This window comes from Pogona vitticeps, chromosome 5, assembly GCF_051106095.1.
Source record: "Pogona vitticeps strain Pit_001003342236 chromosome 5, PviZW2.1, whole genome shotgun sequence".
In the NCBI taxonomy this organism is placed as follows: domain Eukaryota; kingdom Metazoa; phylum Chordata; class Lepidosauria; order Squamata; family Agamidae; genus Pogona; species Pogona vitticeps.
In genome coordinates this window covers 54,478,949-54,500,094 of record NC_135787.1, presented here as the reverse complement: position 1 = coordinate 54,500,094, position 21,146 = coordinate 54,478,949, and the positions used below count along the sequence as shown (strand labels likewise).

The following is a 21,146-nucleotide window of genomic DNA, read 5'->3' as shown; positions in this document are numbered from 1 at the left end:
TTCCTGTTCACCTCAGAAAAGGAATTTGCAAAGTTGACAATGAATGTATTTATAAATCCTTGCTTACCCTGATCCCTAAACAAATGAATCAGTCCTTGGAATGCCTCACTTCAGCTGCTGCAATTGAAGTACAAGTACGTTTTTGAGAAGAAGACAGGCTTAATCTAGCTCTTAATACCTACATGTTGTCATGTGAGATTGGAAGAGAAAGGCCTTTGGTGTAGTCTGCCCAGTGTGCTTGGAATGCCAGAGTGTGTGATGGGAGATAAGGACCCATGCATACTCTGATATAAGTCACAGCACTATCACCATCCCAAAGAGGCTGCCTTCTCGGCAGCCAGCTGAAACTAATCGCAGCTTTGTGGCACGAGAGTGCACAATGCATTTTCTATTTAGCCCAGCTACTTATCATCAAATGCCGCAACTGCTAGTATGCCTCCCCCTCCCCCATTTAACATAAGAATAGGCTGGCAGTATGTTGCTTCTCTGAGCCAAGTCTTATAAAAAGCAAACAAACAAGTTTGTGTTGTTGTTGTTAATGCAGGATACCTGGATTTCAGTATTAAAACCTCTTGTGGTTTGGTTCAATCAGTGGCTGACCTGCACAGATAAAAGAAATCTAGTACAAGCTCAGATAACTTCAGATTCACGGAAAAGGGGTTGGCGGTGTAAAATCTTGGTTGTCACAAAAATTGCCCCCTGAATTGGTGAGGCAATGGGGTACTGGCCAGAATCCTATCTGTGTTCTCATCAGTCATGCCTAGCTTGCCATGGCTAATCCTAGTCGATAAGGTGCCAAGACATGTCTCAGTCACATGCCTCATCTTGTGCCTGACTGCACAATTAAGGCTCTGGCCACACTGGCAATATGAACCACATTTAAAAGTAATCTACATGGCTGCAAAATGAGTTCTTTTTTCTACTGGCTGGCAGGGGCTTTTCAAAATAGCTTGCTTCTAAAATTGATTCAATTCAGTGCTGTTGTGTGGATGTGAACACTGCTGTCATTTTAATTTGTGGCTATGTTGATTTGGGGTGGCAGAGGCACTTCCGTTTTCCCTTTTAATATCATTTAATATCAATAGCATGTCTGGATACAAAGGATGGCCCAAACACCAGGAGCATCACCCTGCAAATGAGCTGGAAGTCTCCTTGACAATTCTCATTTTTTAATCATTAATTAGTTGAGGTCACTTCTCCTGTGTTTCCCCTATGGTCTCTAATAACTATTATGACACCAGGTGGCATCTCCTAGAGCAGTGGTCCTCAACCTTGGGCCTCCAGATGTTCTTGGACTACAACTCCCAGAAGCCTTCACCACCACCTCTACTGGCCAGGATTTCTGGGAGATGAAGTCCAAGAACACCTGGAGGCCCAAGGTTGGGGACCACTGTCCTAGAGGACACTCAATTTATTGATCTATCACTTTTTTTGAAAAAAATCAATATCTTTAGAAGCAGAGTGCTCCTAAAACAGAAAGGAAATGAGTTGATTTCAGCAGTGTAGATGTCAAAACATGTTTAAATCACCAGAAATAATTTGATTTCCATTCAGTGCATGTGAACATGGCCAACGGTTTAAACAGTACATGATTTAAACATGATTTAAATAAAGTCTAAACGGAAATTGATTCAAATTGCCAGTGTGGCCACATGAATCCCTTCACCTTATCAGATAGATGCAATTAGCCATGTCCAGTAACACAAACGTCATGTGGACACCAATAAGATTCCAGCCGCTTACTGTCAATATTGACAAGGAAATACACTCTTCAGTAGTCATGATAGCTGCTGGCACCCGCTGCATGCAGTTTTACAATCAGATACATGGGATGGATTCCCCACCATCATCCTTTTGATCAATCAGACAGTCCTTTTACAGTTGCTACATTTGTGAGTCTGTGTGTCTAGATGGCTTTGACTGACCAAGACAGAATACACCAGTTTTGTGCAAATTGTGGGAAATGGAGGGGGGAAATCAATTGTTTCATTTTCATGTTAAAAATGAAAAATCTTGTGAAGCTGAGAACAAAGGGTGTTGCCAAAATTCTTCACATCTTCGAAACAAATACATAATGTACAGATATTCTAGGAGACATGGTTGTGGGCATAGTAAAAGGTCTACAGTAATTAATTAATGCCTTAAATCAGTGCAGAAAAGGCAAAGCTAAACTTTCAGCAACAAGTGAAGAAAGAAAATATTTAAACACAACAACTGAAACTTAGGAGATAAAAACGACCTCGTTCCTGCCGTCACTTTTAACTTACTTTACTGATACTATATGGGATTCTATATATCCTCTTGCAAGACAGATGCAATATAATGTACTATTGTCTGTTCCTAAAATTTATGTTCTCATATTTTGTAAAGCTTTTCTACAAAGCCAGCTCGACCAAAAATGGATGCCTCAGGCAGCAGATCCTGTTATATTGGAGGTTACCATGAGATTCTAGACGACAGCAGTGGCGGCTGATGCCCACTGTGATTGATGGGCTGGAATGCTTGGCAGAGCCAAAGCAAAAGGGTGCTTTCATACACACACAGCCACATACATCCAGAGGCAGGCAAGTAGGTATTTACTTAGATGTTTGTATTTGTTTAAGTTTCAAAAATCCCAGCCAGTGACCCTCCCCACTTTGAAAGGTTTTGGAAATATTGCTTAACATTTTTAAAAAGAGGTCATTCTACAACTAGGATCATCCCCATCATTAGGTAGCTTCCTCCAGCAAATTTTGGGCATCATACAAGGCCAACAAAATCTCAGGTATGTGCTTTGTCATTGCTGATTTTTTAATGCTCAGGATGTGAGAAGAATGTCTGATGTCTCCTTGGCTTTTTCAGAACAATTTGCCCAGAAGTGGATGTTACGTGCTTTGATTAGGGTCGTTGAGGAAGATCATTTGCTCCTCTGCCTCAGGCATCAGAACATCCTGGGCCAGCAGTAACTATAACTCCTGGAATTCCTCAGGCATCTGTTGGAGCAAACCCCCAGTCTTTAGGGTGTTTTTACCTCTATTTATTAATTTGCTAAACTATTTCTAAACATTCATACATAACAAATCACAGAACAGAATACTACCAGTAAAATACTATAGAAGAATCGACAGCTGTGGTTTATTTTTCAGAGTTGTTAGCCACCCAGAGTAGTGCCAAGGGTATAAATGTGATGAATGAATGAATGAATGAATGAATGAATGAATGAATGAATGAATGAAAAACAGTTTTAAATGTTTAAAAATATTTGAAACCATTTAAAATTCGAGCAAACTCTTTCCCCTGAAAACTAACACTTTGGAAACCAAGCTACGATTTCCCTCAGTACAAAAACCTGGCACTGAAATTTAGGTAACAACACAAAAATTCCTCCCATGGCAAGAAATGAGAAGGATACATTGCCAGTCCTGGCATTGTTCTATATGCTTCCCCATATTCAGGGGTTAGTTGGAGGTTAAAAGGGCTCCAGACCACCAGATGATGTACACTCTCTCCTTCTCTACCCACCTCTACTCCCCTAATTCCCTTTCCCCTGTATCAGAATCCTAACCTTATAGACAGAATCACTACAGTAACCTGAAATGGCTGCTTAGAGGAGACAGGAGAGGGAATCTTAATTTGAATCTCCTTTTGAGCCTGGAGCTTCCCTTGAGATCTCAAGATGGGATTTTTGCTCCATCCTGTGTCCAAGCCTTCTAGGATGATCAGATGGTTCTCTTAAAATCTCGATATAAGAAACCTAGTGTCTCTCACATTTACAGCTCCTGGTTGGGTACATCTCTTTTCACCTTGCCTTATTTGGACCTCTCTCTGTTGTGTTTTTCACTTGATTCCTGTAAAACCGTAAGTTTTCCTATTCTGCTTTCCTCAATAACTTTCCTTCTCCAGAAGTCAAACTAGATGACTGAGTTAGCACATCATTAGACACGGAACTCCCTTAAGAAGCCAAAGACATCTGTCACTTTGGCATGAGCTTGCTTCACCCCTGCATTTTGGAATTTTGCTTGCTTTTTTTTGTCATTGCTCACCAGGAGATAAACATGAGCTTCATCTGCAAGTCTCATGGCTCATGCTTACAACTTCAAAGGAGCATTGTGCCTGAAAGGCAAATGTTGCAGTAGCAGGAAATATATGTTTCTATTGTCACCAGCTCCTTAGCTTGCTGTATTCTGAGGCTCCTGCTGGATCCTTCCATTTTCCTTTCTGTTTGCTTTAAAATAGCCAGACTCAAATTTCAACTTAAGTTTGATTAAAACTTTAAAAGGTGATACAGAGTTGTACTCCACAATGAGTGGAATCACATCTGGCAGGGCCTGAAGATTCTGCTATGTCAAACTATGGCTGAAAATATGCTTGATGCTCCACTATGAATAGACAGATATCCCCTCTGCTCACAGGGATTTGGAAGCTTTCTCCCTACATGCTAGCCAATCAGGGTGTTCTGTTTTGATTACAGTGGGGTCTTGACTTAAGAACGGCTCAAGTTAAGAACATTTTGACTTAAGAACCACTCTCAAAGGAAAATATTGACTTGACTTAAGTACTTAGATTTGAGTTAAGAACTGAAAAAAAAAACCACGTGGGAGGCAGGGAAAGTGCAAAATGTGAACTTTCAGTTAACTGTTGGCCAGTGAAAAGGGTGCCTGTCTGCTTCCTCACTCCTCCCAGCGTTTAGAGAGTGGATTGGGAGACAGTCTTCGGACTGCCTGGTACTGTACTGCCTGGACTGTATTTTCCCTGCCTTCCCTGAACCTTTCTTGACCTAAGAAAAAAAGAAACAAAATATCCCCCTCTAGTGGTCGAAGGCAGAATAGCAGCTTCCCATTAGTTTCTATGGACGGAAAAGAGCAGATACGGATCAAATAGTTTTCAATGCATTCCTATGGGAAATGCAGATCTGACCTGAGAACTTTTTGACTTGAGAACCGCCTTCCAATACGGATTAAGTTCTCAACTCAAGACCCCACTGTATTTACTTCTAGAAGGATTATGCAATATCCAAGGCAGCAGCATACAGCTACTTCTGATGTGATGATTTCAAGGCAAAAGGGCTCTTCCAGTAAATCTTGGGACTCATTCTAATACTAAAAAAAATCATGTGGCTTCATTCAGCCACAGCAGAAGCATGCTACTTTTCTCACCACCAGTGCAAAGTTAATGAGATAGGGTGCTGTTGGGACCTTTATTAGGCAACAGTCATAGCAAGTGCATGTCAACATCTCAGGGACACTTGGGTAGCCAGTGCTGAGGAATCCTAATGAAAGCTGCAAGAGAAACCACACTGCTTGATGCTGTAGTCAATAATCAGGTTGTGGGGAAATGAGAAGGAGGAAGTGATGTGAGGCTCAGGAGGTATTGGGGAGGCTTCATCAGGAACTTTACAAAGGAATCAATCACAGCTGGATCTGAATGCAAGCCAAATTAGCTCACAAGCAGGGTTCCCTTTCCAAATAAAGCACAGTGGCGCTTACTCCCCAAGAGCAAATATGCTCTTATAACAGAAAACAACCACAAATATGTTTTCTTCCCACTGTATATGAGCAACAACAACAAAGATTCACCTAATAATTGAATTTGTGTTTTAAAAATTGTCCTTGCAGAAAATGAAATCTCTAAGGTATCCTATTAAGAGGAATCAGATGAGTGATTTTAATAAAGGGAAATTAGGCATCAATCATTCATCCCTATGAAAAATTGAAAGGTTTGTTTCCTTCTGGGATTCATCTTAAACAGTGCACTCTAGACAGATGGGCAGCCATTATGAGCTTTTAAATGATCCCAGAAAGTTTTCCCCTGAATATTTTCATTATTATGTGAAACGAAGCATATAATTCTAGTCTGCAGCAAGTGGCTAGAAGAAGTAAAGCAATACTGGATGAAAGTGTAATACAACACAACTTTGTCAAATTCAATCACTGTTTGATTCATTAGTCTTCGAAGTTTTGAATGATAGGCACACTGAGTCTGCTGGTAACAGACTCAAGAAAGAAGGTTTATAATCAGATTTGGGTGTCGTAATCTGAAACTGAATAACTTTGTAAATCTACACTTGTAGCTTATTCCATTGTACTATTTCCTATAGATTACTGTTGCTCAAACATCTGATGGCTGAGCAATGTTCCCCTGTCCACTCTGTATTAAAATTTACACACAGAGAGCCACATACTACAGTATTCTTACACCTCAAATGGTAATGATAAAAGATCCTCAGAGAAGCCCATCATTTAAGGTCTTCAGAGGAGGCCTTTCTATCAGTCTCTTTACTCCCAAAGGGATGACTGGGAGGGCCTTTTTAGAACTGGTTCCAAGCTGTGGGAACTCCTTCTATGTGGATCAAGGTTGGCCTCTTCCTTTTTGTCTTTCCACCACTAGGTAATGAGCATTGTCTTCATGCAGGCTTTTCGGAAGTAACTGGCTGCCAAGAAAGTGGTTTTAATGGGTGAAGTTGTACAGTATTTTTCAAATCTTTAAAACATCCTTTAAAATAGTTTTAAATGGGTTTTATTGGGCAGTCTTAGTATATAACAGAGATGTCCACTGGCTTCAGAGAAAAACGTCCAGACAAGATGAAACAACAATACAGGCAAATTTGTAGATCAGCTAGCAGGTGGCAACAGAATGGCTGTTAGGTCAGTCTGTGTGCCTTACAAAACACTAAAGTCTGTTCCAGTGTTTTGGAGGCAAAAAATGCTGAAATTTGAAATAGTTGGCACCAATTTCTGTAGAAAAAGAAGGAAGAGCCAAAGTAGAAGATTGACAGCTCAAGTCCTAATGAAAGCCAAAACCTGCCTTGGAAAGTGCAGTTGCTAAGCCCTGGGGAGGCCTGAGGCAAGTTTCGTTGAACTGTATATATTCTCAACCATTCCTGCAAGAAGCTATTTTTCATCCATGCAGAGCAAGAGAAAGGTGATACATAATCATTTAAGAATTTTCTTTTCTAAAAAAAGTAGTTACGCTGATCCTTCATTACGCTTTGTACTGAATGTGCATGTAAGTGAAATATGGATGACTGACTCTGGAATATTTGATTTGATAGGTCAAAGAAGGGATAGAGATTATCTCTAATGCCCCTCCCCCCGATGCCTTTTCTACTTTATTTTCTTTTGAAAAATGTCTCCTATTGGCTGATGCAGGGTAGATTAATCGAAGGACAGGAGCTGGGCAAAAGGTAAAGGGCCCAGTTTTCTGGAAGGCAGGCAGGCAGGCAGGCAGGCAGGAAGGAAGCTGCCTTTGTACTGAAGTTTGACCACATCCTCAAAGCTGAAGGGTTGTTTAGTGCCCCCACATTCTAGGTCATTGCCCTGTGTTTTCCTTACACAATGTTTTCTCCTCATGATCTAGAAACATACAAATATATGCACAAATCCAAGACCAAATAAACTGTAAAGTAATTGGGGGCAGGTTATTCCCAATCTATGCAGGAAATATTTGGACACAAATCACATAGCATGGTTTCTGCACACCCTTAACATGCAATATATTTGTTTTTAATATTGTCCTTTATTGTATTTTTAGCAATTTCTCTTCTAACTATTTTGTAAGTTGGCTTGAGTTGCTTTATTGGGAAAAAGCCAGGGTACAAAGAAAATGAATGGATGATTCATTCCTTCTGTTGCTTTTGTGCACTCTGTGAGTACCATTGCTTCTGCAGCTAGAATGGTAACATAATGAGCAGGATTTAGGCCACCTCTCCAGTAGTAGCATGCTCAGCCACCTGAAGACTCTACACAGGGCATTGCTGTTGCAAATGAAGTGGGTACTGTGGGGGCAAGTGACTTTCTTATTGTGAAGGGTAAGAATTATCAGAGAGCAGATGTTGGGTTACTAGCTCATGGAAGTAGGTAGATGGACAAACAGCAAGAAATGGGAGGCAGCAAATGCCAGATCCACATCTCAAGTATAAGTTCCAGGTTATGCTGGAGGAGTCCGGAGGGCTGTGGGAAAAGGTTTTCTGTAAATGTAACAATGCTAGGATTACTCATTGTCTAGGGGAGATGATAGCCCTAGATGACCAGCCATTCTCTCTGGTGGAGAATACCATAGGTTTGTGGCACCCCTTTACCTATTGCCATCCCAAATGACCATAGACAGGTGCCAGAGTTGGCCAGGGCACAGAGGGTACATTTTGCAAGTAACATCTGGAGCAGCCAGAGTACTAAACATTCCCGTCTCTCCCCGACAGGACTGATGAGAGGAGGATGCTTTGAACCCAAATTGCCTCATGCTATGTCTCATCTTCTATTCTTCTATCCTCTACCTCACACCATTTTTTAACTCTTAAGAGGCAAGTAGAAAACACTATTTTTACTGCATAGGGAAATAATGATTTCATAAAGGGTGTCATCTATAACTATGTCACTAACATTTAAAAAATCATTCTATTGATATTTGCCCTTCATATTTTGAACAGTTGGAGAGGAGGCACAGCAATTAGCTGGCAACTCTCCCCCGCCCCGTCCCATATCACTAGCAGTTGGTACCTATCATATTTTTTGCTTTCCTTATGTCAACCATGACAAAGCTGAATTCAGTTTGATACAGGATGAATCCCAGCTATAACCTGAAACACAGCATGTCTCTGTGAGTTTTATTCAGTCGGATTATGTACAACAGGAAAATGAGCTAGCGTGCGATGCTTAGTTTATACAGCAGCAAAGTACCATTTTGGGAGTTTTATCAGGGAAGCCTCAGCACTAGTGGCTCTGTGTGTTATGTGCCCTCAACTCAGCACCTGACTTACAGTATAGTGATGCTGATAGGGGTTTTTATGGTTTGTGTGGTATTTAAGGTTTTACGAGTGTCACCCCCCAATGAGTATCTATGGCTGAGCAGGAACATGAACCAAGGACTCAAAATTCTAGTCCATGGCTTTATCCACTACATCAGTGGTTCCCCAGATGTTTTTGGACTACAACTCCCAGGAATCCTGGCCACCACAGCTAGTGGTGAAGGCTTCTGGGAGTTTTACTCCAACGACATCTGGGGGCCAAAGGTTGGGAACTACTGCACTACTCCACACTGGGTACCTCATAATACTGTAATATGGCTAATTTCTACAGCAACCCTTAATAACAAAGTCTGAGTTTCAGAAGCTGGTACTCTCTCCAGCTACCTCCACAGCTCTGTCAGGAGACAGAATGGAGAACCACAAATAGGCTGACCATGTGTTCAACTGTACAGAAGACTGTACTCCATACAAAAACATCCTCTATTTGGAATGCTGTGCAGCCCATACTTTTTCTTTAAACTATTATAAGTACTTGTACAATTAATGGATTACATTCAGTGCAAATCTATGTCCCCTTTTGTCCTGTGTCCCATCAGCATATTTACTCTGCAAAGCTTTGGAAATGTATAGGATGATAAGAGTTCTAACTTCTGTCCTCTGAAGATGCCGGCCACAGAGACTGGCGAAACTTTAGGAAGAAAAGCCTCCAGAACATGGCCAAAGAGCCCAAAAAAACTACAACATCCATTGGATCCCGGCCTGGAAAGCCTTTGAGAATATATAGGATGATAATTTCCACAGTCCCACCTGTATTGGCTAAGAGGTACTTGGAACTTTTCTCCAAAGCAAAGTAACTTTCCCTAAATTTGACTCTTTTTAAAATGAGTAGAAAGTGTTTATTTATCAACTATAAGTCATTAAAATACGTTAAAATAAAATAATAAGCAGCAGGTGAGATAGTTAATTAAAAAAGAAAATACAATAAGGCGTAAGCAGGAATCAAAAAGACAAATGTACAGGGAACAAGCGAGCTCGAATGTTGATTGCAGCCAAGGCAAAGTTTGCCACGTTTAAGGTGGTATTGCCATTAATGTCAGCCAGGAGCCAACAGACCTGGGCGAGATTAGGTCTGTCTTGGATGGAAGTCAGAGAACTTGCCAAAAACCTTGATCTAGGGGAGTGGTAATATGGACATCTCAAAAGGTAGTGAGTGATGTCTTCGACTTCTCCAAGGTGGCAAGGACAAATCCTTAGGTGATAGGGCAGATTCTCGTGTCTGCCCTCTAACACTCTTGAAGGCATACATTGAAAACGTAGAGCGGTAAAGGCCTTGCGAAGGGCAAATGTAGTTATCCAGGTCAAATAGTTTTCCATGACAAAAGTTGACTTATAGAGTGGGAGTGAAAAGGAATAGGGCGAGCTAGAGATGATGCAAAGGTCACTTCTGATATGAAAAAGGCGAATTGTATCCTTGAGACTAGCTTTCACACATTTGGGCGGAAGAGCGGTTAAAGAATCTAAGTCGATGCCATAGGAGTCAGTTATTTGTTTCACAGCACTCACCCAGGATTTAAGAGAGGGGTTGGCCAGTTGTTCTCTAAGGCAGATCTTAGGTAAACTGGTATCATTCATTTGGGACAGTTTATGCCAGTACCGGACTAGTGCTGAGTGGCAGGTGGCAGCTACAGAGATAAGGCCTACTTCTGCCCTAAGTAAGGAGGCTGGTGTACTCCGCGGGACACACAAGATAGAGCGAATGAAGGTGTTCTGTGCGGCGTCTAGGGTCGAAATGTTTGTGTATCCCCAGATTTCGGCCCCAAAGGTCATTTGGGGAATCAGTTTCTTGGCAAAAATTTCAGTAGCGGGCGGAACCAAGTTGCCTCCTTTAGACCTTGTAAAGTGTAGGAGAGCTTGGATGGCATGGGCGGCTTTAAGCCTTGCTGAGTCCAGGTGTTTTGACCAGGAAAGATGAGGGCTAAAAATAATACCCAAGTAACGAAAGGCTGACACTTGCTCGATTGGGAAGTCCCCAAGCCTCCAGGTATGTTTTCTGCGGTGGTTCCCAAAGGTCATCACTTTGGTTTTTGCGTGATTTATTGTTAGTTTTTCATGGTTGCAGTAAGTACTTAATTTGGCCAGTAGTCTACGTAGCCCAACCGGGGTGAGTGAAAAAAGGACACTGTCATCGGCATATAATAATATTGGAAGTTTTATGTCCCCAATTGTCGGCGGAAAGAAATCAAGGCCTTGGAGCTCAGATACAATGTTGTTTATGTAAAAGTTGAAAAGAAACGGAGCCAGCAAGCAACCTTGGCGGACCCCCTTTTCGGTAGTAATTTCCTCTGAAAGCATACCATGTGGGCCGAGTCTGACTCTGAGATTGGTATTTGTGTGGAGCTTTATAAGAAGAAGGAGGAGTCTTTTGTCAATGTTGGTTTCTGCAAGTTTCCGCCATAGACGGGATCTATTTATTGTATCAAAGGCCGAGGATAGGTCGACAAAGGCAGCGTACAATTTTTTCCTCCCCACCTGAGTGTATTTACGGACCAAATGGTGGATAACAAAGGAATGATCCAGCGTTGATTTCCCTTTTTGAAAGCCAGCCTGTTCTTTAGCGATAATAGAGTTCTCTGATGCCCATTTCTCCAGCTTAAGGAGCAGGAACTTCGTGTATAGTTTGGAGACCACACAAAGAAGACTTATGGGACGGTAGTTTTTTGGGTCCAATTTGGATCCTTTTTTGTGAATGGGGGAGACGATGCTGTCTAACCACACCGGGGGAAATTCACCTGAGTGGTTAATAAAGGAGAACACTTTGGATAAAACATCAGACCACCAGTCTGGGTTACATTTGAAAAGTTCACCTGGCAGCATGTCAGGTCCAGGAGCTTTGTTGTTAGCAATGGCGGTAATAAGTTCGTTTAATTCTTCCTTAGAAACTGGGTCCCATTCAGGTAGCAAGTGAAGTGAGGGAACATTCAGCTCGAGTAAGTGAGTGAGCGAATTGGTATAATCCTTATCCCGATAGATGGCGGAAAAGTGCTGGTGCCATTGGGAAGAAGAAATCTGATGGTCCAAGGGCTCAAATGAAGACTTCATACCTCTGTTGACCAGGGCCCAGAATTTGGCAGGTTCCTTGTGTAAGGCGGCCGAGGATAAGGCCTGCCATGACTTTTTCGTGTGTTCGTCTTTCTTCCTTCTGAGCAGGTTTTTGTAGTCCCTCCTCAATCGAGTGAAGGCATAATAGTTGGCAGTAGAACCCCACTTGCGGAGTCTTCTGAGGGCTGTTAAAAGTACGCGCTTCTGGATTAGACAGTCTTTGTCAAACCAGCCGGCTGCTGTAGAAGAGTCATATTGAGGGGGTTTGGAAGATACAATGAGAGGCTTAATTGCTGCTGTGATTTCATTAAAGGTATCCAAGGGGTTTAAAGTATCGGAAACAGAATCTCTTAAGGCGAGCATATTAGGAGAGTCAAGTAGAAGTAAAACCTGGTTTTGAATTTTCTCATTCCATGGAAGCCTTCTTAGGCAGTAGGATGGGGTGGGAGCACATTGTTTATTAGGTATTGGGTTGTGGCCTGGAGGTAAGCAAAAAGTCAAAGAAATTGGCATGTGGTCGCTTTCGGGTCTGCATAGGACTTTAAAAGATCGAAAATAGGTCGAGAGGGGGAAAGAAAGAAGCATGAAATCTATCACACTGTTGCCCCTTGGACCGTAAAATGTAAATGAGGAAGCATCCAAGTCGGTGGTTGATCCATTACAAATAAATAAATGAAATTTAAAAATCAGGCTGAAAAGGGCTCTACCCGCAGAATTCACAACCAAATCAGGAGAGACTCTATTAGGGAGAAACAGAAGATCTTCAGAGGATAGGCCCAGAGAGTTTCCGATATTGGTGTTGTTTGGTCCCAATCTGGCATTCATATCGCCGGCAATCAGTATTCTAGTGTCCGGGTATTTCTCATACAAAATTGACAGGGCTTGATTTAATTCCAGGAACATTGGCGATCCTAGACGAAGAGGATCCAAAGGAGGACAGTATATATTAAGCAGGAGAAATTTAAGGGAAGATGTGTGTGTTACACATAAAACCATAAGATTTGAACTGTTGGAGATATCTAAGACCTCGTATTTGTGAAATTTATTGTTTGAGATCAAAGTAGCCAGGCCCCCCCCTGGCACGTCCGTTTACTGAGACTTTAGTAGCTGGGTTAGTAAAAGAAGTGTAGCCAGGGAGAGAAGGGAGTGTGGGTTTGATTGACCATGTCTCTTGGAAGAGGATGACATCGAAACTAGAGCAAAATTTGATGAAGTCAGAATCCAGAGATTTTGAGGTCCATCCTGCTATATTCCAGGAGACGATAGAGATCACCTCTCGAGAGGTTTGAAAGGAAGAGAGAGTAAGTTTAGAAACAGGTGGTTCAATGTCAGTAGTCAAAGATTTGTTAAGAGTTTGTAGAGCCGAGCTGAGGGTTAAATTAGTCTTGATGTGAGAAGAAGAAGAATCCAAAGTGGAAAGGAAAGTTTGCTCATACGGGAAGCTAGTAAAGTCAGACAGATTTGGCTTGGTGCAGGAAACGGGGATGGTTAATATTTCTTCTGGGCTAAGGGGAGAAGTTGGGTTGTTAAGGAATGTATTTAATACTTCCATAGGGGGTCATAAAGGGACCGATACAGTTGGAGGTAGGGTGGAGATAGATTCTGTTGGGGATGGGGGAGGGAGGACTATTTCTGGGTTTGAGTTATACACCGGATCACGGCGTGGATGGGTCGCCTTAGTGTCCGGGTTGGCATTTACTGTCGAGGACCCTGCCTCTAGTTCGTTCTTGGCCAGAGTAGTCGGGAATAACAAATTGGTAAGCCTATCAAAATGTGGGTCATGGCAAAAAATAGACCCTGGTCTTAAAGCTTTTGAGTTGGGTGCAGGAGAATCAGGCCAGAGGCCAGAGTCAGAGATCCGGTGGTACGTATCTGTCTTTTGGAGCAGCCTAGGAGACAGCGGTCTCACTGAATTTTCCTCAGAATTGTGTAGCAGGTTTGTTTCCAGTAACTTGCTGTTAAGGGCAGGCGGGAATGTTTCGACAGTAGCTGTGGCACTGGCCTTAGGGCAAGGGGTCTTATGTGGTGCTGATGGAGAGTTCAGTGTTTTCACAAGTGAGAAGCGCTTTGGAGGGGGTGAAGAACCTTCTAGACCTGGGTAAGAACAGTCCGTATCAAGGTTAGTAAGTAGGTCGTTGGAAGGTCTCTGGTTAGGTTCTAAATGTTCTCCCACTTTATCCAGAGCACTAGTTTCACTGCAGAACAGGGTGGGCTTCGCTTTGTTTGATTGATTATTAGGTTGATGACCCAAGGAAAAGGGGGAGCAAGTGAGTGGCTGTGGGCCCTTGTTATTGGCTCTGGAAGATTTTGTTTTAAATATCCTTATAGGGGCTGCTTGCTTGAACACTCTTTGAATGGAAATATCGTAAAGTCCTAGATGAGCTCTGAGTTTTAGTAACCTGTTGGGTATTTGGTCAGAACTGAATGACAGAAAAATTCTTTTACGTTGGGCCCAAGTTGGAAGAAAAAAAAAATTTTTTAGGGCCTTGGGGCTTAAGGCAAGGCCCAGCAGCTGTTCTAGAGAGTTATTAACTCTTCGCTTACTGGACCATAAAGAGGCATCCCGGCAAGGGAAGTGAAGCACAATATTTGAAGGAGATAATGACAGTTGGAATTTCTCAGGTTTGTCTGCTGAGAGTAAATTATTACCCACTTTGTTGTCCACAGCATAAGGGGGGGTGGCGAACTTCTCAGTAGCAGCTTGCTTTTTACACCAATTAGCAAGTTGGGAGATGTTTTGAGATACTGCTTGTACCTGACTTCCGATCTCACCCAGCCTTTCGAGGATCAGGAGCAGGGTACGAGCAGATATCATACAGGTGTCTCTCATCTGCTGAGTAAAAGTCTTCTGAGGAGAACTTGCTTCCAACCAGGGCTGCTCCAGCTCTGAGTCAAATTCCAAAATAGAGTCGATAGGTCTCCCTTCCCTTCCCAGTTCCTCCCGGGTTTCAGAGTCCGGGGGGAGGCGGCCAGGTTCAGCTACAGCATGGGAAGGTGGAGAAGGGGGGAGCTTGGCACTTACATCCTTGGCATCTTTAGCGTTCGGCGAGGCCGTAGAAAAATGATGTCTCAGTGGCTATTCACTCCATTCTTCCATGGCAAAGGCTGGATGTCCTACAAGGTGATTACATTGATCTTCCTGGTAGCTTAATTGGAATGATATGGTGAATGGACTGGCACTGCAGGGCTTGGTATAGGAAGACGTTAAATGGACTGGGAAATGGTACCTTTTGGACATCTACCCAACCACTGTGATATAAGGGTAGAAACAAATGTTATAGATGGCCCACAATGAGAATCAAAGGTATGCTGGAGACATAATTCAGGCAGACCTTTGCCTTAGAGAAATTTAAAAGAATCCATTGGTTAAAACCAATCACAAAAAGGTGGGGAGGAGGAGAAGCTGATTTGTAAATTACATGAGGTGAGAAAAATGTCTGCTGTGCACTCATATACTTTCACCATTTAAGGAATTTCCTCTTCTAATCCCAGGTTCTCTATAATGTCAGTTTTTGTTCTCAGTTTCAAAAGCAAGAAGCCAGTAGGAGATTTAGAACCACAGTTTATGGAGCTCTTCCAGAAGAATTGCTCCTCTAGCTAAGATCTGCTATCAGTACACCCCTGCCCAGAAGGGGTGGGAGAGAAGGGATAGATAAGCTGCCTTATGCCTACTCCGAACCTCTTCCAGTCCAAGGGCACAGAAATAATGCCAGCAAAAAGCTAGGCCAAAATGATGTTAGACCTCAGAATCGCTGCCACCACCTCCACTGCCTTGTCCAGGCACTGGGATTCAGTACAGCTTTCAGACGGACCAGCATTATTAGCTCAGCTGCCTGTCAGCCCATCTGTCTGGTTAGGACTGCACTTCAAAATTAGCTGAAACTCTTAAGGGAGAATAATTAAGAGAGAGGAATGAAGATCTTTTTTAATCTTTCCCCACTTACAATGTTATGACAAAATCCAGCTTTTCAAGAATAGAATTGATGTGGGTTTATATTCCTCTGGGAGAATGTGCCAGCTTAGGCAATGTGCTCCTTTGGAATGATCTCACTTCTTTAATTGGAATCTTATTTGTACATGACAGTGTAAATCAGACAGAAACTATATGCCAAATGGACTTTGCCAGATATTGCTTAGCCAGGTCCATCTCAGCCAGTAGAAGAGCAAGGAATTATGCTGGTTTACTCTAAGCTTCTCACCTGAACGCATGGCATCTTTTTGTATACTTTCATAGTCATGCCAGTCCTTTCTTTTCAAGCCATCTGTCCAGGGATACAGCTGTCCATCTCCAATCCCCATTGGGAAGGCCTGTTGAAACAAACAAACAGAAAGTGAAATTATAGACTTTAAAAGAAAGAAAGATGTGGCAGGAAAAGCTCACTTATTCTATTTAAATTCATAAGCATTCATAAGCAAAGATGGACACTCATCAGGTTTTTTATACGCACTGCAGTCTACTCATAGTGTTCCTGCTTATTCAGGGTGACCATACCACACACTGTAATGATGGCGCTGAGAACATACTGTAGAAGAGCCTCTGTGTAGATATACTTTGTGCTGTCTCCGCACCTACACTTTTAATTTTATTCAAACTGGGTTGATTGGGTGGATTTTGAAAACTTTATATTTTCATTTGTTGTGTTTTATCTTTTTCATAAGACCTGAGAGACAATTAAAACAAAACTCAGCGTGAAATGAATGCAGAAAGCAGCTCTATGTTTGTGACTGAGGTTAAGAGAAATCAGGGTTCCCATCCCCATATAGAGATGAGGTACCTGCATTGTGGCCTCTGACCATGTTCAGATAAGGGTATGAAAGGTTGCAGGGGTTTCTGTAGATACAGTATATACAGTACATATTTGAAACATTAGGAAGTCCAAAGTTCTTACACATATTTCACTTCCTGTCGCTGTAAGCTTCCTGGAATTAACCAGGTACATGCAGATGTTGCTAACTCTGGACTCTAGGAACACTACTGTTGTTAGTCAATGTGACCTGCCTTAGGTAGGAAATCTGCAGTGTCCTGAAAGAGCACCAAATTGTTCTTATTTTTTTTATTCTTTGTTAAAGTTGGGTTTTTGCTGCCAGAGATAGGAATGAGAATTCTTTATTCATGCTCCAAAACAACTTGACCGCTTTGAGTACTGACTGTATAGAGATCTCTATTTCCACATGTTTCTGGGAAAGCAGATTCCTATACCTTGGTAAAATCAAATACTAGAGCAGGACACTTCATTAGAAGATGAAAGCATGTTAGTGTCTGAAGGATGCAGTCTCCCAAGAGCTTCATGTCTGAATGAGCAAAAGGCAAATGAAGCTCATGTTTAACTCCTGATGACCAATCACAAAACAGATAAGCTCATTGTGAGGCACAGGAAAATATCATAAAAGCTTATGTGGTGGTGAATAGACATCTGTTAACACTTAAGGAACTAACTGCTCCTTCTAATGAGCTATCTGTAGGATCCAATTCGATGTTCAATATTACATGAATTTTCTCTGCATTTGAAGAAACGTGGGAAATGCTCACACAGCTGTGACTACTGAGTTACAGTGTAACCAGACAAATATGGTAACTCCTGTCTATAACCATAGCAACAATCACCAGCTATTACAAACCTCATGTACTGTACTTGGTCGTGCAGCCACCAGAAAATGGATTTATGTAATGCATCTGCTCTGTGAAGTTTATTATGGACACATTTTATCAATAGTCATTGATAAAATTAGTACAGGAAAACAGAGATAACCACAGTGTTAATCTTCAGCTTATATTGAAGTATTATACCAGCCCCATATGCTGAAAAGGAGGTCAGAATGAGAATAGAGTGGAATATAAGAAGCTGTATATTGAAGCAACAGAAACTGAATGATCTGGACTTCTTTGTAGCGCAGGGAAGGAATTAACAGAAATACATGTTCCTTGAAGTCAGTTAAATCGACAAACACTTCTTGTTGAAAATTCAGGAAAGATTCTCTTGCCTATTTCAAGAATATGACCAGAAATAACAAGCTAGTTATTAAATGTTGCAAAACCAAAGCGGAGATATATTTTCAGTATTTAAGCTATATCTTAAATTGTCCAGTGTTATACGAGTCAGCTTTAGCTCTGTCAGTCATGCTTATTTGCTTTCCCTTGATCACTTGAAATAGTTTATGTATATATATTTCCCAGATGGCTGAAAACTTTAGTTTAACTAGTCAGCAAACTCCCTCAAGTATTGCAAATTTCCCTGGAGAATACTCCCATTTGAACTGCCCAATATTAATAAGCCCAGCATCTGATTTGAGTATGGAGTGGAAATCTTCATTTATAAGAAGCAAAGCTTAGCAAAAAAGCAAAACATGCCATTTATATACCACCCCGTAGCACTTAAAGCACTTGCTGGGTGGTTTAGAAGTTAATTATGCGGGCTGCACATTGCCGCCCCCCCCCAATGAGCTGGGTGCTCATTTTACTGACCTCGGAAAGACAGAAAGCTGAGTCACCCTTGTGTCAGCTACCTGGGACTGAACCCTGGGTCACGACCACAGTTTTTGGCTGCAGTACAGAACGGGAGCAGTGAGTGATTTTACATCTGTGTTTTTTCCACATATTGCCTTTATTCTGAAAAGAGTGAAGAAGTACAAAGGCACAATCTAATTTTTATGTCTGGAGACACACCCAACTCAACTCACATTTATATGGATCAGGATTAGAGATGGGGGTATTCATATACAAATATGAATACCCCCGCCCAGGTGGACAGTCCCCTGGGACCGGACTGTCCACTCACCTTCTGCTGTTGCTGCAGGCTCTGCAGTCCCTTCCTATCGTTCTGGAGTTTGCGGTCTATGAGCCACTCCTGGCAGGAGGCAGGAGGATGAGCCTCACTGCAAGGTTGAAGAGTGGCTTGGAGACCACAAGCTCCGGAGTAATAAGAAAGGAGCCTGGAGCAGGAAGGTGGGGCTTTGTCACAGTAGATCGTCGAGTTTCAGGAGGCTCCTGAAACTGTCCGAGACCACTCAGTTTCAACCCGTCCAAACTTGGGGGGGGGAGGGATTTTTACTAGGAGAAGTGAAAGTCTGAAGCAACAGAATCCGACTGAGAAGGGAGGTGGCCTGGGAGATTCCTGGATTGGCCTCTCTTTGAAGTCACAATCTGGAAGCAGAACTGAGTGGGCGGCATCTTTGGCACAGAGCTGTGAATGCCCCAAGACAGAGAGTGGAAAAGTACAGAAGGATTTTGGAAAAATAATCTTAACCAAACTTGAAGCAAGTGGCTTGTTTTACATATGGAACTGTTAAGGACCTAATACAATGAAGAGACTGGGTGTATTCTGTCAGACAAAGTGACTAGACCTATCACTTGTCAGACAGGTGAACACTCCTGCCCCTTCATCTGAGGCTTGGCTGAGAGAAACAAAAAGAAAGGGGGAGGGAGAAAAAACACCTTTGATTCTATTGTGACAATAAAACCCGCTCCTGCAGAACAATATAAATATAAACTACTGGTGGATTTAAATCTGCGAAGCAGCCAAAACAGTCTTGGGAAAAGTCCTTCCTCCTGTCAACCTTTTGCCCCAGGCTGTTATTGTGAATAACTATTGTGGACACTACCCGCTGGAAAGAAATCCAGATAATACCTCCAGTTATGGGACAGCAAGAGATCCTCAAGAATATTCAGAACATTATACTTAATGGATTGCACCAGATGAAAACAAAGATGGATCACCTATTTGAACAAGATGTGGGGGACACAAAAGGAGTTTAAAGTGCAGACGGAGAAAGAAGTGAAACTACGACAGGGAATTTTTTTAAACCACAGAGACAGACAATTTTATTATTAAACCGCAGAAGGTTCTAGAAGAAAAAGATGCAGATACAATGGAGTGGAGAGCCAATTTGTTCATCCCCCTTATGAAGATGTCAACAGTGGAAGTACAGGAAATGGCGAAGTTTACTATGAACTTCTATATAAACAGGAGAAGAATCAAGATGATGGGACATACAGTGGGGTCTCTACTTAAGAACTTAATCCGTATTGGAAGGTGGTTCTCAAGTTGAAAAGTTCTTATGTTGAATCTGCATTTCCCATAGGAATGCATTGAAAACCATTTAATCCGTATCTGCTCTTTTCCGTCCATAGAAACTACAGTGGAACCTCTACTTAAGAACTTAATCCGTTTTGGAATGGTGTTGAAACGTTCTTAAATTGAAGCAAAATTTCCCATAGGAATGGACTGAAAACTAATTAATCCCTTCTGGCTGTTTTTTTGTTATGTAGAGGTGCGTTCATACATTGAAGCATTAGTTCCCATAGGAACTAATGCAAAGCTGGTTAATATGTACTCTACCACTAGGGGGAGATTTTTTTAACCTAAGATGACCTAAGGTTAAAAAAAGAGCAGGAAAGGTTTTTTTTTCCTGTTCTTATCTTGGATTTCTGTTCTCAAGTAGAAGCAAAATTTAGCAAATGGAGCTGTTCTTAAGTTGGATTGTTCTTAAGTAGGGACGTTCTTAAGTAGAGACCCCACTGTATGCTGTGGCAAATGAAACAAAGGAGACAATACCTGGAGTGGATGACGCTCTTGAGAATGGATTCATGGTCCATAAGATGGAAAATGAAAGATGACATGGTAAGAGGGGCACAAAATATTGGTTGGAAAATGGAGATAGAGCAGTGGAGATAAACGTTAAATCTAAGAAGGTATTTTGTGGTGAAAAAATAAACTCAAATTAATAGTTATAAAAGTGATTTAGTACAATAGAGCAATTTAGAACAATAGATATAAGATGGCAGAATAATATTAAACCTATGTAACTAGTAAACTTAAAGATAAAAAGAAAGAGAAAGCCCAAAAAAATGGAAGATTAGTAATGATAAATATCATGGAAAATTGTTATAATGTTTTTTCTCTCTTTCTATGATTTCCATCTTTAATACAATTGTACAGTATAAGCAGATGTAAGAATAATTTTTGTTCTCTGGAATTTTATCCTTTCTTACCCTTCCGCCCCTTACCTGGCCCCTTATTGGTACCATAGCCCCTACCCCTATGAAAATGAATAAAAATATATTAACAAATATGGGAGGGAGAGCGGAGCTCATGACAACAATGGAAGGTGAGTGGGCAGTCCAGCCGCAGGGCGTTGGACCCTCGTTATGTGTGTGTGGGGTATTCATATTCGTATACGAATACACTCATCTCTAATCAGGATTAGTGACCGGCAAACAGACCCAGTCTAAATGTGCCTCTGTCAATGCCTTACTGCCCCAACACCATCCAACATCATGTAAAGCTCTAACTATGTAGGTAAAGCTATGAAAGACTGGGAGTAAAAT

General features: G+C 41.8%; 1 protein-coding gene across 4 annotated transcripts in view; it reads right to left on the bottom strand.

Moving 5' to 3' along the window:
- The window catches only part of GALNTL6 (polypeptide N-acetylgalactosaminyltransferase like 6), a 640,150-nt gene that overhangs the window by 359,847 nt on the left and 259,157 nt on the right, over window positions 1-21,146 (bottom strand). For all 4 annotated transcript variants that reach the window (XM_020803448.3, XM_073001453.2, XM_020803463.3 and 1 more), the window contains one exon: window positions 16,021-16,129. In XM_020803448.3, the coding sequence (XP_020659107.3) occupies window positions 16,021-16,129 (109 nt within the window). The remainder of the gene's footprint in view (window positions 1-16,020; window positions 16,130-21,146) is intronic.